Source organism: Lynx rufus, unplaced genomic scaffold (assembly GCF_022079265.1).
Source record: "Lynx rufus isolate CCGP_SWC_20201006 ecotype Redwood Valley unplaced genomic scaffold, mLynRuf1.p SCAF_1, whole genome shotgun sequence".
Lineage (NCBI taxonomy): Eukaryota > Metazoa > Chordata > Mammalia > Carnivora > Felidae > Lynx > Lynx rufus.
The window spans coordinates 9,896,157-9,915,316 of NW_025814823.1; the positions used below are offsets into that span (position 1 = coordinate 9,896,157).

At 50.6% G+C, this 19,160-nt stretch overlaps 1 protein-coding gene across 10 annotated transcripts in view; it reads left to right on the top strand.

Annotated features, from left to right (window-relative positions):
- Positions 1–2,319: 2,319 nt before the first annotated feature.
- The window catches only part of ALOX5AP (arachidonate 5-lipoxygenase activating protein), a 32,935-nt gene continuing 16,094 nt past the window's right edge, over positions 2,320–19,160 (top strand). For 5 of the 10 annotated variants that reach the window (XR_006961866.1, XM_047078417.1, XM_047078467.1 and 2 more), the window contains exons 1-2: positions 6,222–6,343; positions 12,854–12,953. Coding sequence is in view for 9 of the 10 variants with exons in the window: in XM_047078417.1 (XP_046934373.1) it covers positions 6,274–6,343; positions 12,854–12,953 (170 nt within the window). In the remaining variant the exon portion in view is untranslated. Of the gene's footprint in view, positions 2,339–6,221; positions 6,344–12,853; positions 12,954–14,224; positions 14,279–16,469; positions 16,572–16,701; positions 16,748–19,160 lie in introns of those variants that run through there. The other 5 variants (XM_047078434.1, XM_047078486.1, XM_047078476.1 and 2 more) reach the window with 3 other exon arrangements.

Genomic DNA, 19,160 nt, shown 5'->3' on the forward strand with positions numbered 1-19,160 from the left:
TAGCAGCTCCGCTCCTCTGGTGAAACCCTGACTGCAACAAGGCACGTGTTTTCATCCCTTTTGGACAAATATCTGAGAATGGACTGCCAGGTCATAGAGTAAATGTGGATTTAGCTTTTTTTTTTTAAATTTTTTTTTTCAACGTTTATTTATTTTTTGGGACAGAAAGAGACAGAGCATGAACGGGGGAGGGGCAGAGAGAGAGGGAGACACAGAATCGGAAACAGGCTCCAGGCTCTGAGCCATCAGCCCAGAGCCTGACGCGGGGCTCGAACTCACGGACCGCGAGATCGTGACCTGGCTGAAGTCGGACGCTTAACCGACTGCGCCACCCAGGCGCCCCGGATTTAGCTTTTTAAGAAACTACCAAACTTTTTCCGAAGTGTTTTTATTTGTATTTTGCCCCTTTTTTACATTTACCACTTTACGCTCTGACCAGAAATGGGTTAAATTAAAGTCCCATTTGCTCCACATCCTTGCTAACCATTCCAGAAGGTTTATGGTGGGATCTTTTACCTTGCGTTTCCCGATGACTAATGACACCGAGCATCTTTTCACGCACTTATCGGCCATTTGTAGATCTTCTTTTGTGACATGTCTGTTCAAGTCATTTACCCATTTTTTTTTTTTTTAAAACGGGGATTGTTCATCTTCTTATCACTGGCTGGGAATAAGTTCTTTATATATTCTGGAGAGACTACATCCTTCATCAAGTTTATGTATTACAAGTATTTTCTCCCTGTCTGTGGCTTGCCCTCTTATTCTCTGAATGGTGTCTTTTGAAGCACAAATGTTTTAAATTTTGATTTTTTTCTTTACCCAGCTCACACTTTTTGTGTCTTTAAAAAACAACGACAACTTTTTACAGCCTAGGGAATCTAGCCCATGGCATTGTAATAGCCTTGTCTGGTGACAGATGGCAGCTTCACTTGTGGTGAGCACAGGATAACATACAGACAAGTTGAATCACCATGTTGTATACCTGAAACTCATGTAATGTTGTATGTCAACTGTACACAGAATGAAAAAATGAAAGAAAAAATAAAAAAATGACAAAATGAAAAACAAATGAAAGAAATGAAAGAAATAAAATGAAAAATAAATGAAAGAAAAATTAAACAAATGGAAGAAAAACCACTTTGCCCTCCATACGGTCACAAAGACTTCCTTTTATTTTTTTCTTCCAGAAGCTTTGCAGTTTTCGTTTTTAGGTTTGGGTTGAAGACCCATCTCTAGTTATACGTGTGCGATTTGGGCGTAGGGTCAAGGTTCATTTTCCCCCCCTATGAATGGCCAGTTGTTCTAGCACCCTTTGTTTGAAAGACATTCCTTTCCTCATTGAATTACTCTGTCAAAAATTAACTGGGCGTATATGAGCCTCACAATTTTTTATTTCTATTAGAACTGAATGCGTCCACATCTGGTCATGCCCACTACTGGCCTCCTTTCCATAGAGAGCCTGTAAGGCAAGCTGATAGCTGGGGGAAAGGAACCCACACGAGATACCTGTTTTTGCACGACACACGTATGATGTTTTCTGCTCTTATGGGTGGCTTACTTAATCTTTCCACAAGCTCATAGCCACACACTGTGTTTTGTGTGTTTGTGATACGGGAGGGAAGACATTTCCTGGATGCCACCTCGGTTTCTTACAGTCTGCATTGAGTGTCTGCGGACTTCAGCTTCTATTCGTTTCTTTGCGCTGGTATTATCAGCTTATAGCTTGAGACTCTAGGACATGGAGATCGTATCTGTGAATGTCATTTCATTTGTAAAGCACCTAGCTCAATGCCCTGGGCGTGTGTGCAATTTAGTCAGTAGGACTGAGGTTATGGCCAATTCACTATCCCTCAGTTTCCTCATCTATTTATTGGCATGAAGGCTCATCTCTATTTAATTCAATTCAAGTCAGGACCACGGGCTGTTTGTTCATGTAAAGAAAGACCATCTGATAGTAGCTGGGGAAGGAGACTTGACAACTTTAATCAGGCTGATTTGGTTCTCTTGGAGACTATTGATGTGTGATATCTAGAATGCACCATGGCCTGGTCTTTGTTGATATCACCTATCTTTCAGATCAATGTGGTCTGAATAGTTTTTAGAAGAGCTGAAATTAAAGGAACTGCTTTGTACCCCTCCACAGTGTGCGCCCGTGGGCCTGGGCTGTATCTCTACGTCCCAGCTAGAGTTGATGGCCCCAGCCCGGGAGAATTCTGTGCCTGCTGCCTCGCTCCCAGCACGTATGTACAGGGAAGTCTTCGTCCTGGTGAACACGGAGGGCCACCCTGTCTGGAAAGTGAAGGGAAGAGATATCATGGAACGGCAACATGTACTGGAGGTGAGATGAAGGATATGTGAATGTTGTTGCTTGACAGCCCACGAAGTGGCCCCATGTTGCCATGGTGACGGAAGCCTGTTGACGCTAAGTGTATGAGCAGCTCCCATGTTTTTTATAGCAGCTGGTCAGTGCCACTGCCTTCTCTGAATTGCTGCCCCCCTGAGTGGCTGCGTGGCCCCAGCTGTCCTGATCTCTGTTGACAAATGGTTGTCCTTCACAGTCAAACTACCAGCAGTACTCTAATTAATGAATGTGCTAATTATCCTTCCCTACTCCCAGCACATTTGTCTAACTAACCTGTCACACGCTGTAAGTGCAGCACAGGCATGATCACGGGGGTGCTGGGAGCAGGGATCTGGGAGCAGAGGGCTGGGCTCACAGCTCGGAGCCGTGGGATAGTTCTAGTTAAACTACCTTTACAACAGTGGGGTGTCTGGGGAATATGTTGTTTCCTGTGACGTGTATTTGTTTTCCTTTCCTTCCTTTTAAAAAAATCTTTCTTGGGGCGCCCGGGTGGCTCCACCGGCGAAGCCTCTGACTTCAGCTCAGGTCATGACCCTGCAGTTCATGAGTTCGAGCCCCCGCGTCAGGCTCTGTGCTGACGGCTCGGAGCCTGGAGCCTGCTTCAGATTCTGTGTCCCTCTGTCTCTGCCCCTCCCCCTCTGTGCTCACACACTCTGTGTCTCTAAAATAAACTAAACCGAACATTAAAAAAATAAAAAATAAATCTCTCTTTAGGGGCCTTGGGCCATTGATTAATGCCCTAGCCTCTGAGGGGCCTGCCCAGCACCGATGCAGAAGCACCAGCGGGTCCCAAACTCTGAAAACTGTTCCCGAAGCAGCATTCAGAGCGGTTGAGGACCTAGCCTTTGAAGCTGGACGAGCCCGGGTTTGAATCCTGGTCCTGCTCCTTTACTACACGTGGGTCCTTAGGCATGGAGTTTAACCCCTCTGAACTTCAGTTCTAGCCCTTTGGGCAATGGGAGGAGTGACCTGTGCACAGGGCGCTGTGTTGAGAAGCAAAAGCATAGGCGGATCAGGGCCTCGGGGCCTGTGCCCGGTCTGGTCTGGGCCCCGCCAGGCCCGGCTGCCCACCCGGGGACCATCTCGTTAGCAGTGGGAAAGGAGAGCCGGCCGTGCGCTCCCCTCCCCCGCTCCCCGGGCGCCCCTCGTCTTTTTGTTCTGTCTCAGCAGCTCTCTATTGAGATGAATGGCATTTCCAGAGGCTTCACCTCTGATAAGTGTTCCTCTGCGGCGGCAGCGGGAATCTTAATGTGCGCCCTGTAATTTAACGGCCATCTCGGCTGACTATTAAAACGCTCTTCCCGGGTGAAGTGAACTCGCTCCATCGGCACGTGCTCACGCTGCCAGGGTGACTCCGGGGAGCTCGGATGTGGCTGGCCCCCCGTGGGAGGGAGGGGGGTGCAGCTCCTGAACTCCTACCAGGGCCTTCTCTTCTAAAGGGGAGATGGCTGGGCATCACCCACCCCCACCGCCAACCCCCCCCCCAATCTCCACACCCCCACCCCACCCCACTCCCACCTTGCGGGGCCCCTGGAGGCTTGGGAAGCAAGAGGAGAGGTTGCCCTTCTTGGAAGGCAGGAGCCCAGGGTGGGATGATTTTCAAAGACATCGTTGGACTCCGTCGATGCTGTTTGTTGTGTGCCTGCGGACACACACTTACACGCCAGAAACACAAACGCCCAAGCAGGAAGGAGACTAGGCTGAGCCTTAAAGACATCAGGCTGTATGAGAGAGACACTTCTTTGATAAGTGGGTGTTTCTTTTTTTTTTTTAATTTTTTTTTTTTCAACGTTTATTTATTTTTGGGACAGAGAGAGACAGAGCATGAACGGGGGAGGGGCAGAGAGAGAGGGAGACACAGAATCGGAAACAGGCTCCAGGCTCCGAGCCATCAGCCCAGAGCCTGATGCGGGGCTCGAACTCACGGAGCGCGAGATCGTGACCTGGCTGAAGTCGGACGCTTAACCGACTGCGCCACCCAGGCGCCCCGATAAGTGGGTGTTTCGATCTGGAATTACAAAGAGTGGACAGTCACTGCGTGATAGTATTTACATACACCTGGCATGCCTCCACCCCTCCCAATCTTTCTTTAGGGAACGATATGGAAACCACCAGTTCGTTCGTTTTCCTGCCATCTGGTTGTCCAAGGAATGATATGTGACTACCCAGAGCCCGTGAGATCGTTCTAAGAATTCAGATGAGAGAAGTCAGTCCTTTAGAGTGTGGGGAAAAGCGATCTGCAGAGAGAATAAAGCTGACAAACCAAGAGAAAGTTGAGAGAGGAAGAGAGACTGAAAGACAGAGAGAACTCTATTTGAGAGAGAGAGAGAGTGAGAATGCCTGACCTCCAAGGCCCAACCACATCTCTGTTCTTTCCAACTTTTGGTTGCTTGCTTCCTTGGATTTTTTTGAGCCAAGCATTTCCCCCCTTTTCTTTTTGCCCACGCTAGTTTGAGCTAAGTTGCCACTGTTTGCAACGGGAGTACTTTAAAAAGGGACTGGCCTTCGCCTCTGATGCATTATCTCTAAGTTATGATGAGCATTAGAAAGGCAACCTCTTTATGAGGGTCAGACTCCTTATCTACCCGGCCCTCAGCAGCTCCTGAAACTTCACCAAACTTCCCATACGAATCAGATCTCATTAAGGTGAATACACAAATCTCGCTGGTGCTGAGCCCCCTAAGCGGTCTTGTGACATCACACCTGGCAGAGTGCCCCAGGCACTCAGAGAGTACTCAAGAGTGTCAAGGCCATATCTGGATGGCCCTAGCTACTGGCCTCCATGCGTCCAAGCTCTGGACACCGCCTCCACGGACGTCTGTCTCTTCTCAGTTGAACGGAGGACACTCAAGCCGGCCTCTCCCACACTACGGCGCAGCTCCCTGTGGCCACCGAGTATAGTGGCTAACGTTCTCTTTCAAAGTGAGGTTTTGATAAAAGCTCCACTCCGTCGCTGCTAAAGAGTTGTTGGGTCTGGGCTGAAGATCGCAGGAATCTCGCATTTTCTGTGTGGCTTCCGAGGGATTGCCATTTACACGGAGAAAGCTGTCCCGTAAAATGCCAGGTCTCTCTTATTCTGTGGCTTATTCTCCCTTATTCTGTGGCTGCTACTCTGGACCCTGCCATGTGTTATGTAGTCAGGGTTTTTTTCCTGGGAATTCAAGAAAGCAGTGACAGCATTCAAAACACAGATCTTTTTGGTGCTCTCTAAATAAAACACAAGTTTTGTTTTTAGTTTACTTATTTTTATTTTATTTTTTTTTTAATTTTTTTTCAACGTTTATTTATTTTTGGGACAGAGAGAGACAGAGCATGAACGGGGGAGGGGCAGAGAGAGAGGGAGACACAGAATCGGAAACAGGCTCCAGGCTCTGAGCCATCAGCCCAGAGCCCGACGCGGGGCTCGAACTCACGGACCGCGAGATCGTGACCTGGCTGAAGTCGGACGCTTAACCGACTGCGCCACCCAGGCGCCCCTAGTTTACTTATTTTTAGAGAGCGAGCGAGAGAGAGAACCCAAGCACGTTCCATGTTGTCAGCACAGAGCCCGACGTGGGGCCCCGTCCCGCGAACCGAGAGATCATGACCTGAGCTGGAATCAGGGGTCAGACGCTTAACCAGCTGAGCCACCCAGGTGCCCCTAAAACATAAGTTTTATTTTGTCTTCCCTTCCTGCTCGGCTTCCAAGCCCTGCTTCTCCTGGAAGGTCACACTGAGCCAGGACACTTTGGTGGCTAGTTTAAAAAAAAAAAAAAAAAAAGAAGAAGAAGAAAAAGAAGAAGTCACTGTGTAACTGTGCTGGGACCTTTGGAAATTCTAGTGATGAAAGGCAGGGCCCTCACTTCCTCTTTCTGAGCAGCACAGGGTGTCACCAGACAGGAGCAGTCCTTGCCGGGGAGCCCGAAGCAAACATGGATCAGGAAACCGTGGGCAATATTGTCCTGTTGGCCATTGTCACCCTCATCAGCGTGGTCCAGAACGGTAAGGGAACGCCCTCACTCAGAGGGGGAGACAAAACCGATTTTGTTTGTCAATCGCTTGAAAGTCAGAGGCTCACACCGTTCTCTGTGTCTGTGCACACTTTTGCCCACTTTCCCCTTATTTGTATTTGTTTTCTTTTTGCTTTGAATGTATAGGATATATGCATTTATGCATGACTTTGGGGGTTTCCTTCTGGTATTTCTTGCACTTCAATGTTGGTGACTAACCATGTTTGTAAAGCCGGGGCTGCGATCTAGAAGCTTTATAAAAACCCTTACTAAAGTGTCTGCAGTCAGCATTTTAACTATTAATTACTGTGGCCAGAGACCGGGTGGGAGGCAAGAAGTCTAGAAAGGGAAAGTGAAATACATGTTGTCTCAAGACACTGGGCTTTTGTTAAGCGCAGCTGGGCTGACTTCAGTGAAACTGACGTTACCTGTCACCTGTAGGCTAAAAAAAAAAAAAAAAAAATTGAATTTGGATAGTGGGAGGAAGAAATCACCTTATTATCATTTATCTCTGTATTGCTTCTTTTTTCTTTGGAAGAAAGAGATTCTTTGTAATACTTTTTTTTTTCCTAGCGATGTATAGTTTTGAAGCATTTTTCATACGCATTATATATTAACTATTAATGTAAAAAGAGAGAGGAAACATTTTTTCTTGCACGGGGTTTGCATTTCCATCCACCTCGCTATCACTTAAGAAAACCGAGCAAGGAAGAAAGAAATACGCAAGGTACCGGGACCTGAAAAAGACAAGACCGTGTAGCATTTTCTCTTTAAAGTTCCGAGTTAGGACTGCCACAGATTCTTTTTCTAAGTATTTCCAGTGGCTTTGTGTTTTGCAGTTTATTAAGATAGAGGAAAAAGGAAAGTAACTACCAAGGGCGGCTGTTACCACTTAATGGTAATTATTGCGTGTTCACACACTGTTGTCACACTTTGGAAATTTGAATGTTTCACCAATTTGGGATCCTCTGTTATTTCCCCCCAACTTGAACCTGGACAGAGGCTGAGGATTAGCCTTCTGAACCCTGAGTAAGGCTTCCCTGAGACCTCCCCACACCAGAGAGACCTGCTTTCCCCTGTATGTTTCCTCTGTGGAACAACAGTTGGCTGCTTTTTGACCCAACCATTTTCATGTTAAACCCACACAATAAAGTGGCAGCTCCGAGAGGGAACAGGTGGGTTGTTTAGTCTGCCATTCCTTGAGCCATTGCTATTTCCTGCAGGCGTCAGGACCTCCCTTGGCCTTGCGAATCAGCAAGGGATTCATTTATTCAACGTGCAGGGACACCCCCGCCCCCCGCCCTTGTGATGGTCAGAGTCCTGGCTTTATGGGGACATAGCTGTGGGGTGGGTGTCCCAGGAAAGAAAGGATAGCGAAAAGAGATGACCAGGCAAGGTCAGTAGGAAGCCTTCAAAGACCGTTCTGGTTGGGTGAGTGGGCGGTGCTTTTCCAGCTCTGTGTAGGGTCTCCCCTCCCACCCTCCCCCTTGTAAATGGCAACGTAACTGACAAATACCGGTGGACCCGGGAGCCAGTGCCTTGTCACTGGCCAGTGTGGATGGGGCTAAGCTAGCTGGAAGGCTGTAGGTCACCCTGAACTGCTCCCTCTCGGTTCAGAGCTGAGCTGGGGAGGCCGCAGGGTCTCCTGTTGTGAGAATAGAGTCTCTTCATCGCTCCCGAGATGCAGAACCCGGTCCGGGCCTGTCGAGTGGGTCCCGGGCTTTTCCCCGAGTGCAAAGCAAGCCCTGATCCGACTTGAGGGGGATGGCGAAGTTCCTAATTATTTTTGGCAGATGAGATTAAGTCTTCTTCCTTGGTACGGTGTGGAAGGGGAGATGATAGGCGGCCAAATGTCTGAGCCTTAACAGCCGCGGCGTGGGGGCCTTGACTTTTGGCAGGCCATTTCAGAGAGATGGCGACACAACACAGTGGCCTCGCTGCTAGAGCTCCAGCTGCTGATGCGGGATGAAGGCTGCCCGGTGGGGAGCTGCAAACCTGGACCAGGGTGGAGCCACCGTTTGGGGCCCGGAGACTTTTTCAGGCTCTTTTTGAAGCCACATGAAAGCCATGCTTTCCCTCTGAGGCCGAGACCCGGACTGCCGTGTGATGTGGAGACCGCTGGGTGAGGCCTTTTACTTGTGACCGTCAAATGTGCCCATGTCGGGGAACAAGACAAATCCAAACGACCCGGAAGGGAATATCTGTGCTCGCTTACACCTGGGCTTTCAGGCGAACGAACGCAAAGGTCCAAGTGCCTGTCCCGAACCTCTCTTTGCAATGCTAATTAACCTCAAGGTTGCAACCGTGGGTCCTCCTCAGAGAGTTCAGAAAATATGCAAAAACGGTGCCTTTCTCTCCCTGCCCCGCCAAATGCCACTTCAAACCCTTCCTCTTAGTTTTAAAAAATATTTCCGTGTTGTCGCCCGGCACCACAGACGTTGTCTTTGCCCCACGACAGAGAGGTCCGGTCCGCATGTGTCCGTGATGGTGTCCTGGGTCTGTGCTCTCTGTTCACTGTGTGAGAACCTCATTTCCCAGAAAGAGGCCAGAGCCCAGCCTTCCCCCAGAGCCCAGAACTTCCCCCTCCGACTCTGAAACGTTGTTGAGTCATCAAGATCTTTGAACCTGTGGCCCTCTTCCAGCTCGATCCAGCAAAACACAGATCTGGAAGCACAGAGCAAGTTTCAAATACGTCGTTCCAAGAAAGTGGGGCCAGAACCACCAAAGGCTGGTTTCCCAGGGAATGCAGATAGATGCATTTCCTATAAATAGCATCCAGAGGGCCTCCGACCCCTCCTGCCGAGGTGCCAGCAGCGTTGACATGCAGAAACACGCAGGCGATACGCATGGATTTGGAGAAAGTGATTTCCATAAGCAGCCCAACTAGTTAGCTTGAGAGGAGAAGGTGAGCTGAGGGGAAGGGCCACTGAGCCCATGCATGGAAGCCTGAGTGGCAGCAGAGAAGAGATGACCTCCGGCAGGAGAGCCGTTCCGGCCGCCCTTCTGGTTGTGGGGAAAGGCGGTGGGAACTGGCATCATCCTCTCGCCTCAACTCTCTTCTTACCGTGAAGCCAGGAAGGGAGACATCGTGGCCCTGCTCTCGCAGGGGTTTGTGAGCATAGGACAAGGAGGGCTAGAGAGCTGGCGGGGAACACCTCCATTTCCGTGCCATCCCTGGTACTCCCACCCCCACCACACACACTCGAAGTGAATCTCGCGGGCACCATATTGGAAGACCTAACGGCCCAACGTAGGGTTAAATGGGCCGTGGAAACCGGACTCAGGAGGCGCCCCCAAAGCAGAAATCTTATTTGCAGCATTCTCAACAGCTCCGGCCTGGACCCTCCCGTGATAGAGAGCTCACGGCAACTGGACTCCCCCTTTCCCTTGTTAGGTGTATGGGGAGTTTGCTTTGTGTCGAGCATGGTGCTTTGTGCTGGGCATAATACTATTTCACTGAATCCTTGCAGCCTGTGAATTATATCTATATCTATATCTATCTATCGATCGATCGATCGATCCTATTTTACAGATAAGCAAAGTGGGGCTTGGAGAGGCTAGAACAATGGTTGGACTGAGATTCAATCCAATTCCAAAAAGTAGACGCTTATGCTATGTTTATTGCCTCAAATTCATTTGTTCAAACGCTCCCTACTCAAGAAGTTCTTTCTTACGCGTGCTGAAATCTACTGCCCTGTAACTTCTATCCACTGGTCCTGTTCCTATTGTCTGGAAAAGCTTGGACTATGCTTGCTGCTTCTAGGTTTACAGAGTCAGCTATCCTGTCATCAATGTATCATTTCCTTTGTGACTTGGTTTCCAGAGTCCCTTGTCATTGGGTTACACCCTTCCCACCCATCTTGCCCTGAGCTTTCTAAGATGCAGACAGACGCTTCCTGTACAGGGAAACTCACTCTTCCTGAGATCCAGACATCAATCCTATTAAGATAATCACAGGTGCATTATTCTTTTGAACACTTGTTATCACACTGCTGGCTCGCATTAACTTTGTGCCTAACTAAGTCCTCAAGATCTTTTTATGTGATCCTGAGAAAGCTGTTTGCCTTCTCTGACTCCCAGCTTCCTCAACTGACAAGCGGGGCTACGATAACTTCCGTACGTGTCTGTTGAATATATCACACAGAGAGGCGCCCGGGTGACCCAGTCGGTCAAGCGTCCAACCTTTGATCTCAGCTCAGGTCTTGGTCTCAGGGTTGTGAGTTCCAGCCCCGCACTGGGCATGAAGCCTACCCAAAAAACAAACAAACAAACAAACAAAGCCACTCTGCAATGGAACAACCTAGGGAAAGTAGTCTGCGGTGCCCGGCATGCGGTGTGTGTGCTCCTTAGTGGTCGGCAGCCTTTTCTCTCTGTGTCTCTGACTCTGGCGCTATCTCTCTGGTTTGGCTCACCGTCAGCAGCTGGCCAAGATAAGCGTATCAATGGTCTCTGCGCTCGAGGTTTCTGTAACATGGTGGAAGATAACACGGGGGGTGGGGTGTGAATGGGTGGCGAAGCGTGGGCAAAGGAAGGCAAATTCATTCAAGTGTAGCTAAGAAGGAGGGAGAGGGAAAGCCTCGTGGGCTGGGGCAGGCTTGCTTTTTTGTTTAATGGATAGGAGAGATCCGAGTATGTTTCTAGGGTCAAGAGAAGGAGGAAAAAAGAGAGGGAAGGTTCAGGAATTGGGGAGAACACTGATGAGACAAAGGCCCGGAGAGGTGGCAGGAATGGGCTGGAAGTCACAGGTAGAGGGCAAGCCCTACAAACGAGGAAGGGGTCTGTCTGAGCAAGGAGAGAGAGAAGGCAGGCAGGCACAGAGAACATAGCCACGTCGTGCTGCTGGTTGCAGAAATCACCTCTGACTTTCTTTTTTTTTTTTTAACTTTTTTTTTTTAATGTTTTTTATTTATTTTTGGGACAGAGAGAGACAGCATGAACGGGGGAGGGGCAGAGAGAGAGGGAGACACAGACTCGGAAACAGGCTCCAGGCTCCGAGCCATCAGCCCAGAGCCTGACGCGGGGCTCGAACTCACGGACCGCGAGATCGTGACCTGGCTGAAGTCGGACGCCTAACCGACTGTGCCACCCAGGCGCCCCACCTCTGACTTTCTTAATACTATCTCTGCTACCTGTTCAGAGGCGAGGGCCTCTTAGGTTCTGGACCCTTAGGTTCGGAAACCTTAGGTTCTGGAAAGCCAGTGAGCAGGACTTCCTGCTGTCCTTTGTGCTAAGAAGAGACATTCAGAACAGACAGATGTGTACTTAAACCCCGTGTGGCTCGTGGGTCCCCTGCGGTGAGCTGCAATGTGATGGCAACAGGAAGAAAATATCCTCATCTGCCCCCTTGGATCTGAGTCCCCAGCTTCACTCTTCCCCAGTGGGGTGGCTCTGAGAATGCCACCCAACCCCCCTGAGTCACTGGGGCCTTGTCTACAAAGTGGAGACAGCATGGCTCACTCCGCGGAGTGGGCACAAGGCCCATCGAGGCCAGGTGTCTGCTGGAGGGCGATGCCCCCTGCTTACCAGCGGGCCCGTAGCTGCTATGCCCCCAGACAGGCACGTTGCTCGGGTACGGCTGTGCTTTTGCCCAAAAGGAAACCAGAGAAGGCTTTTATTCCTATACACGGTTGATAAGGCATCCATTTCACAGCTTTTTGAGGAGGCTAATATCAAGCTGATGAAAAGGGATCCCACAGGGACCCCTGATATTCTGGAAATAGGAGCAGAGGAGTAAAAGACGAGGGGAAGGGAGAGAGACCTTCATCCCTCCCCGCTCCATCCAATCTATAGACAGACCCTTGGGATTCTGGCTTCTCGCCCCCCCCCCCCCCCGCCCACCGTCCCACCTTAGCGGGCTCCCTATCTTCCGCTGTCCCGGTCCTGACCCCTCTGGACGCTCCCCATGCAGAAGACGGAGTGGCTTCCTGCTTCCACCACTTGCTCAGCTTATCCCTGCCAGTGACTCCTTGTGGCTCATGAGATGGGCATGAATTCTGATTTTCTTACCGCGGCTCACATCAAGGTCACAGTCACGCCACCAAATCCGGCAGGCGCTTCTCAACTATCCTCTTCTCCAGGCCTGGGCTCGCTTAGTGCTTTCTCGCTCTGTCCACCCTGTGAGCACCGCACGTGGCCCCCCACCAGGCCCTGCGTTCCCCTCCATCCGCGCTGGGCGCACTGGATAAATTTCATCTAAGTGTTTTGTTCGCGGTTTACGGTCTGCCTCCTCCTCTTCCACCCCCGCCAGAGCATGAGCTTCTCAGGCCAGCGTCCTTTGTGTGTTTTGTTCTCGGATGCAAGCTAAGTGTCTGGCTCGTGGCAAGTCAGAGGTTAGTAGAGACAGCTGCTGAGTGAATTTCTGGCAAATGACGTTTGACAGAAGACATCCGGGGCTGTTTGGAGGGCACACCGAGGAAACATTTAACGTTCTAGTAAAATAAGGGGACGACAGGCTCATGAACGTGCCCGTGGTAAACCAGATCCAAACCTTTCCCTCTGTCAGGGTTCTTTGCCCACAAGGTGGAGCATGAAAGCAAGACACAGAATGGGCGGAGCTTCCAGAGGACGGGAACACTTGCCTTTGAACGCGTCTACACTGCCAAGTGAGTTCAAACCCTGATACTGCAAACTAACAGAGGGGGGCCCTGGGCAAAGGGGGCCTTCCTACTGGAGTGAAGGCCACCATCAAGGCTACATGTCTGTCTGGGTCGACCTTCAGAGTGCCAGGAAGGCAGAGCTCCCAGGGACGATTGAACCTCACCTGGGTGGGGGGTGTTGGGGGCACCCTTGGTCATCTTAATAAGGGCTAGTGTTTAAAGAAAGGAATTAGGGGTAGTGGGGGCGGGAGTGGGGAGAGGTGCGATCGCCGCAGCTCCCCGGTGCTCCAGAAGCCTCTGAGCCAGTCACGTAGCCACGGCGTTACCGACTTCCTGGGGAATTCGTCCAAAGGGACTACCATGCAAACCAGCCATGCAAACTCATCGGCTGGCTTTGGAGGCAACAGGTGGGACGCGATGGTGACAGCCTTCAGCTCACTGTCCCTTGCGTCCCCCTTGGGGGGACTTCTGGAGGTGTGCCGGGACCTTTCGTAACGCCCGCTCTCCTTGAGCAACCAGAACAAGAGGGGAGCTGTGCAATTCCTCCCCATCCCCCCCACCCCCCCACCCCCCCCCCCCCCCGCCATTCTTTACTTTTGAATAAAAAAGCTGTTTGAAAATACCTGAGCAGCTCAGAGAAGGAGATGGGAGCTACTCGGGATGCAAATCTGAATGGACGTTATTCACACACGCGTTTTTCCTTTACGCAGAATGTATTTGAACAGCAGTTTCAGGCAGCGGCCTGTCTGCTTCTCTGTGCCTGTGACCAGGGGCCTGTCACGGGGAAAGGCTTCGGAGAGGAGCTGGCCAAGGAGCTGGCCTTCAGTCTCAGCTCGGAGGTGGCTCTGATGGCCGCAGAGATCTTTCCACAGGGGCAGTCGTGGATACCCAAGGAAATTGTCACAGGCTGATATCCAGGTCCCTTCACCCTTTCTGAGCCCTTTGCCTTTTGGGCTCGGGACCTGAGGCCACTGCCGAGTGCTCGAAGCCCCTCCAAGACCTCCCCTTCACTCGGGCCCTCGCCACCTGCCGTGGGGCCCCCCTCGCTCACACTCTGCTGTCCCCAGTAGGGTCATTCCAGCAGTCTGGTCTCAGGGAAATCCTTTGCTAAACTACCTACGGGGATATTTCTCTTTTAACATGTGGACCTTCGGGGTATTAATTCTCAGAATCAGTCGGAAAAGTTTAAAGATGTGTCTGAAGCCATTTTAGACACCGACACTTAAAGGAGTGCAGGGAACGTACGTAGGGCGCATCTGTCTTTGTGCCATTTGCAGGGGGAGCCGTGAGAGCGCCTCTCAGACACTCTGCATGCGAGAGGTGCGAAGAAGGTGTGTTTGATCAGGGACGCCCCGAAACGCTCTCTGCAAACAACCCCGAAGGGCACATTGACGCTATTTGACTACTTGGGAAAGAGAAGCTTCTTTCCGCCCAGATCTCCGCGTTATTAGCAGTTGCACCGGGTGGCTCCGTTCCGGAGAAGCCGGGCGGCGCAGGTGACCTGCGGTGGTTTCCCCGCACCTCGTGCGGAAGTTCAGTTTCCGTTTTGGCAGCAACGAAGACGAAGAGGAGACAAGAGGAGACGAAGAGGAGACCAAGAGGAGGAGGCCAGGCCGTCTGGGTTCTGCCGCGTCCCCCAGGGGGGGCGCTGGCTCTGCGCCTAAGGAGTGGCTCCGCCCATACCTGGCCCGGGGCGCCAGCCTCCAAATTGCAGAAGTCGCCCTTTGGTGGCCGCCGCGCTGCGTCATTTGGGAGGACGGTTTGGAAGTTCCGCAAGGCTGCGGGGTTCCGGAGGGAAGAAGGCGCTGGAGGACCGTGGTGGCCCGTCCCGGCTGCGCCGGGGGTCCCCACGGTGTGGGCGCGTGGCCCAGCTCCCCCAAAGCCACGCGTCTGTGCTTCACCTCCGTGGGAGGAGAGCCACAAGAGTTGGGGGGAGAGGGAGCTGCAGAGCGGGAGCAGCTAAGGGGGAGAGACGGAGAATTTTCTGGAAGAGGGAGGCGGCCCAGACGCTGCTGTGGTTCTGTTACAAAGACCACTTCCTCCCTGACCCAGCTGACGGCACTCTGTGTGCCTGTGTGGTTTGTCCAAGGGCTGAAAGATCAGGGCCACGGGCCACCACGTGCTGGCAGAACCCAGAGGCGCCGGTGTGCGTGCGTCTGCCAGGAAGTTCCTGCCAAGGGGTCCTGTGTCATAGGGACTCTTCTCCGGCCGTAGCTCGTCTGGCCCCCAAAGCACCAAAGAGGGTGCGAGCTGAGCCGTGGACGTGCAGCAAGAAAAGAACAGGGATTTAATCTTGCTATCTAAAAAAATAAGAAATTAAGCTTTGCTCGGTTTTAATACACAAGTCGAGAGCGGTGTGTGTGTTATACCCGTCACAGGGTTGCACGATCAGATCTTCTGGTTGATGGGGTGTGAGATCATAAATGTTTCCAGACCATGGCTGTAAAGAAAAACTAGCGTAAAGGATAACTGATGCTGGCGGATTGAAACGCCTGATGCAGATTTTTCAGCACAAAATATGACTGCTGAGTGATGCAGATGGTTCGAGATCGGGGGGGGGGGCGTTGATAAACGGGTATCGCGGCTGGGTGTGGCCCATCGGCTCCAACGGGGCCCCGGTTAACGGTCTACGAGGGTAGAGCCGAGTCAGGGTTTGAGAGATAAAAAGAATCTTGACCTTGACTCTGTTCACGTGTGCAAGGCGTAGTCCAAAGCCCTGTTCCCAGATGATGAGCACAGCTAGAACAGAGCTTGATTTCTGGAGAAAAATCTCAGTTAAACTGACCCAAGATTCTTCCCCATGATGCTGGTAAGCACGGGCTGCAGAGAGGTGACGGGTCTCTGGAGAAATGTAATTTTCTACACATGTCCCATAGATTATACGTTCCTGGGCTGGTAACAGGTATTACAGAGGAGAGCAAGTTCTGTAAAACAGGACTTTTGAGAACTTCTAAGGTACTGAGGAACACTGTGATTCTTGGTTCTCCAAGAAGGGGAAGTCTTTTTTAAGTACGGATACACCCCCGTATCCGTACTTAATGGGCAGATCATATCCAGGGTTTAGTGCTTCACAAAATGCATTTTTTGGAAAATGCCACCCTAATATCCCTTCTCCCCTGCACCTCTCAAAATCCACTTTGTTTATTTTTATTTTTTTTAACATTTATCTATTTTTGAGAGGGGGGGAGGGGCAGAGAGAGAGGGAGACACAGAATCCGAAGCCGGCTCCAGGCTCTGAGTTGTCAACACAGAACCCACCGCCGGGCTTGAACCCACGAGCCGCGAGATCACGGCCTGAGCTGAAGTCGGACGCTTCACCGACTGAGCCACCCAGGCACCCTTCAGAATCCGCTTTAGGCTCACTTCTAAGTAGGGTGGACTTGTAAATAACTTGAAGCTAATAGTTCTGCATTGATCCCATCCATTAGTATAGCTACTATTACCATTATTAGTGATAATTTACTTGCTTTAAGTTAACCTAAACAAAACCCTTAGTAAATTCTCCTGCACTTATTCCCGAAGGTGGAGAAAAGCAAAAGGGAAAATACGAGTCCCTTTCTCCATGAGCACACAGAGTGTCGTGCATCACATTGAACACAGCAGAGTGACTTGTCGACAAATCGGGCAAGTGCCTCAGAATCAGACCTGGGGAAATGAAGAGAGCCAAGATGGGTCTGCCAATTTTGTCTCGTAGAAAGAACGGCACAAAACCCTCCACAAAAGAAAATTTGGAGTAATAATAATTTGTCCGCAGGAAAGGCATTTCCACCGGGGACTGTAAGAAGGAAGACATTGGAGAGGTAACAGTCACCGTTTATTGAATGCTTGTTCTGAGCTGGGCACTGCTCTATCTCATTTTATTTTCATAAGCCAGGGCGGTAATTACTTACGTCTCCACTCACCTCTTATAGATGAAGAAAACTGAGGCTCAGTGCACTCACGCGGCGGCAGAGTAGGCATCGGACCCAGGCTTTGTGCCTTTAAAGAGCGTGTGAACATCCATCCGTCTCCACCTCAAGGGACGGCCCTGTCACTGACCAATGCCACTTGAATTCAGCCTGGCGGTGGCTCTCTGCCAAGGAGGGACATATGCGTGGGGAGCTGAGGATCGAAGGCGGGTCAGAGACTCTGGATCGGAAAAAGACTGGCTTGAGCTAGATCGAGGGACAGGAGTTGGGAGTTTCATTCCAATCCAGACAGACCCGGGTGACTTGAGACAACAGGCAGGAATGATTGAAGGACTGATCCAATGTCACATTACTATACCGTTCTCTCTAATGAGCAAATTCCTTAGATAATTAAGCATTTTGAAAAACCAGTACTCAAATACAAACAAAACCAGAAGCATGTGAATGAGGAGGACGTAGGGGCGATCTTTGGCATTAATAGATCGTCAAATTGTTGGAGCCCCAGGTATTAGATCCCATCAGACATAGAGCATTATTCAATTACATAAATAATAACGTGACCTAGTTTTCTAGGGTCACATTCTCAGTCCCAAGGCTGTGGGTTTGTTCCTCTAATACGTAATAGCTGTGACGTTGGGGCGCTCCATAGCTGCGTACGGGACCTGTTTGTTCGCTGAGTACTTCACCCCAAATGATGAGTCGGTTCAAGGCTCCTGCCCTTCCTCCGGGTCTGATGCTGAGGCGCTTGCCGGGTTTGTGGACAGGTCACTGTGCTGTGTTCAATATGATGCACCACACCATCAATGTGTTCGTGGAGAAAAGGACTCGTATTTTCCCTTTTGTTTTTCTCCACCTTTGGGAATGAGACACAGAAGTACTTACGTAAGTACTACTGTGTCCGCTAGATCAGTGAAACCCCTGGGTACCCAGCAAGCTCAGCGGGGCTGTGCTCTCTCCCCTGTGCCTGTATCCCAGGGTAGGATACGCTGCTTTCTTACCTTTAATTTCATTGACCTCTCCGGTGGCGGGTCTTTTGATCATCAGAGGGACATGAAACTTCCTGTGGCCAGGGACACGGCACATCCTCTCTGGGTTCTCTGCGGGGGATGGACCAGGGCTCGGTCATTCCAGAGTTCTCAATGGTACCACTGAGGCATGAGACGCTATCAGTCTGAATAAGGGTCCGTCGCCGATTTAGGAGGAAAGTCATGAGAACCAGATCAGGGAGGGTCCAGATGAAGGACTCCAAGGAAGGAATTCGGATAAAAGGCCAAATATGCTTTGAAGAGTACATCTTCGCTTTGCCTGTTAGTTTGAGTGACATTAGACCAGTGGTTTTCAAACTTGAGTGTGCTTCAGAGTCACCTAGAGGGCCTGTTAAAACAGTCAGCCTGTTGGGGCGCCTGGGTGGCACAGTCGGTTAAGCGTCCGACTTCGGCTCAGGTCACGATCTCGCGGTCCGTGAGTTCGAGCCCCGCGTCGGGCTCCGGGCTGATGGCTCGGAGCCTGGAGCCTGTTTCCGATCCTCTGTCTCCCTCTCTCTCCGCCCCTCCCCCGTTCATGCTCTGTCTCTCTCTGATCCCAAAAATAAATAAACGTTGAAAAAAAAAATTAAAAAAAAAAAAACAAAAAAAAACACAGTCAGCCTGTTAAAACACAGATTGCGGGGCCCCACCCCTGGAGTGTTTAATTCTGTAGGTCTCCGATGGGCATTGCCACTTTCGGTTTTAGCAAGTTCCCAGGTATTCCGGATGCCTGCTGATCTAGGGACAGCACTTTGAGGACCACCTCACTAGAGCATCAACTCTTAAGGCTTACGTGGATCTTAGAGTTACTCTCAGTCTCGTAGTGTTTCAGGTGGGAAAACTACATCCAAAGTGATTATTTTGCCATTGACAAACAGATGGTGAATGTCAGGTCAGAGGCGAAACCTTAGTCACGTGCCCTTTCCACTCCATCGCGCTGCCCTTCCCCATTCACGCTTCCATGTCTTGTAAGGTGGTTTTTCCACGGATGTGCGTGTATTTTTTTTTTTTTCTTTTTTCAAGGTTTTATCCAAGGTGTAGTTAGTTAAAACACAGTGTGATATTGTTTGCAGGAGTAGAATTTAGTGATTCATCACTTACATACAACACCCGGTGCTCAACGCGACAAGTGCCCTCCCTGAATGCCCATCACCCATCTAGCCCATCCCCTACCCACCTCCCTCCCTCAACCCTCGGTTTGTTCTCATCATAAAGAGTCCCTTGTGATTTGTTTCCCTCTCTCTTTTTTCCCCCTTCCCGTATGTACATCTATTTTGTTT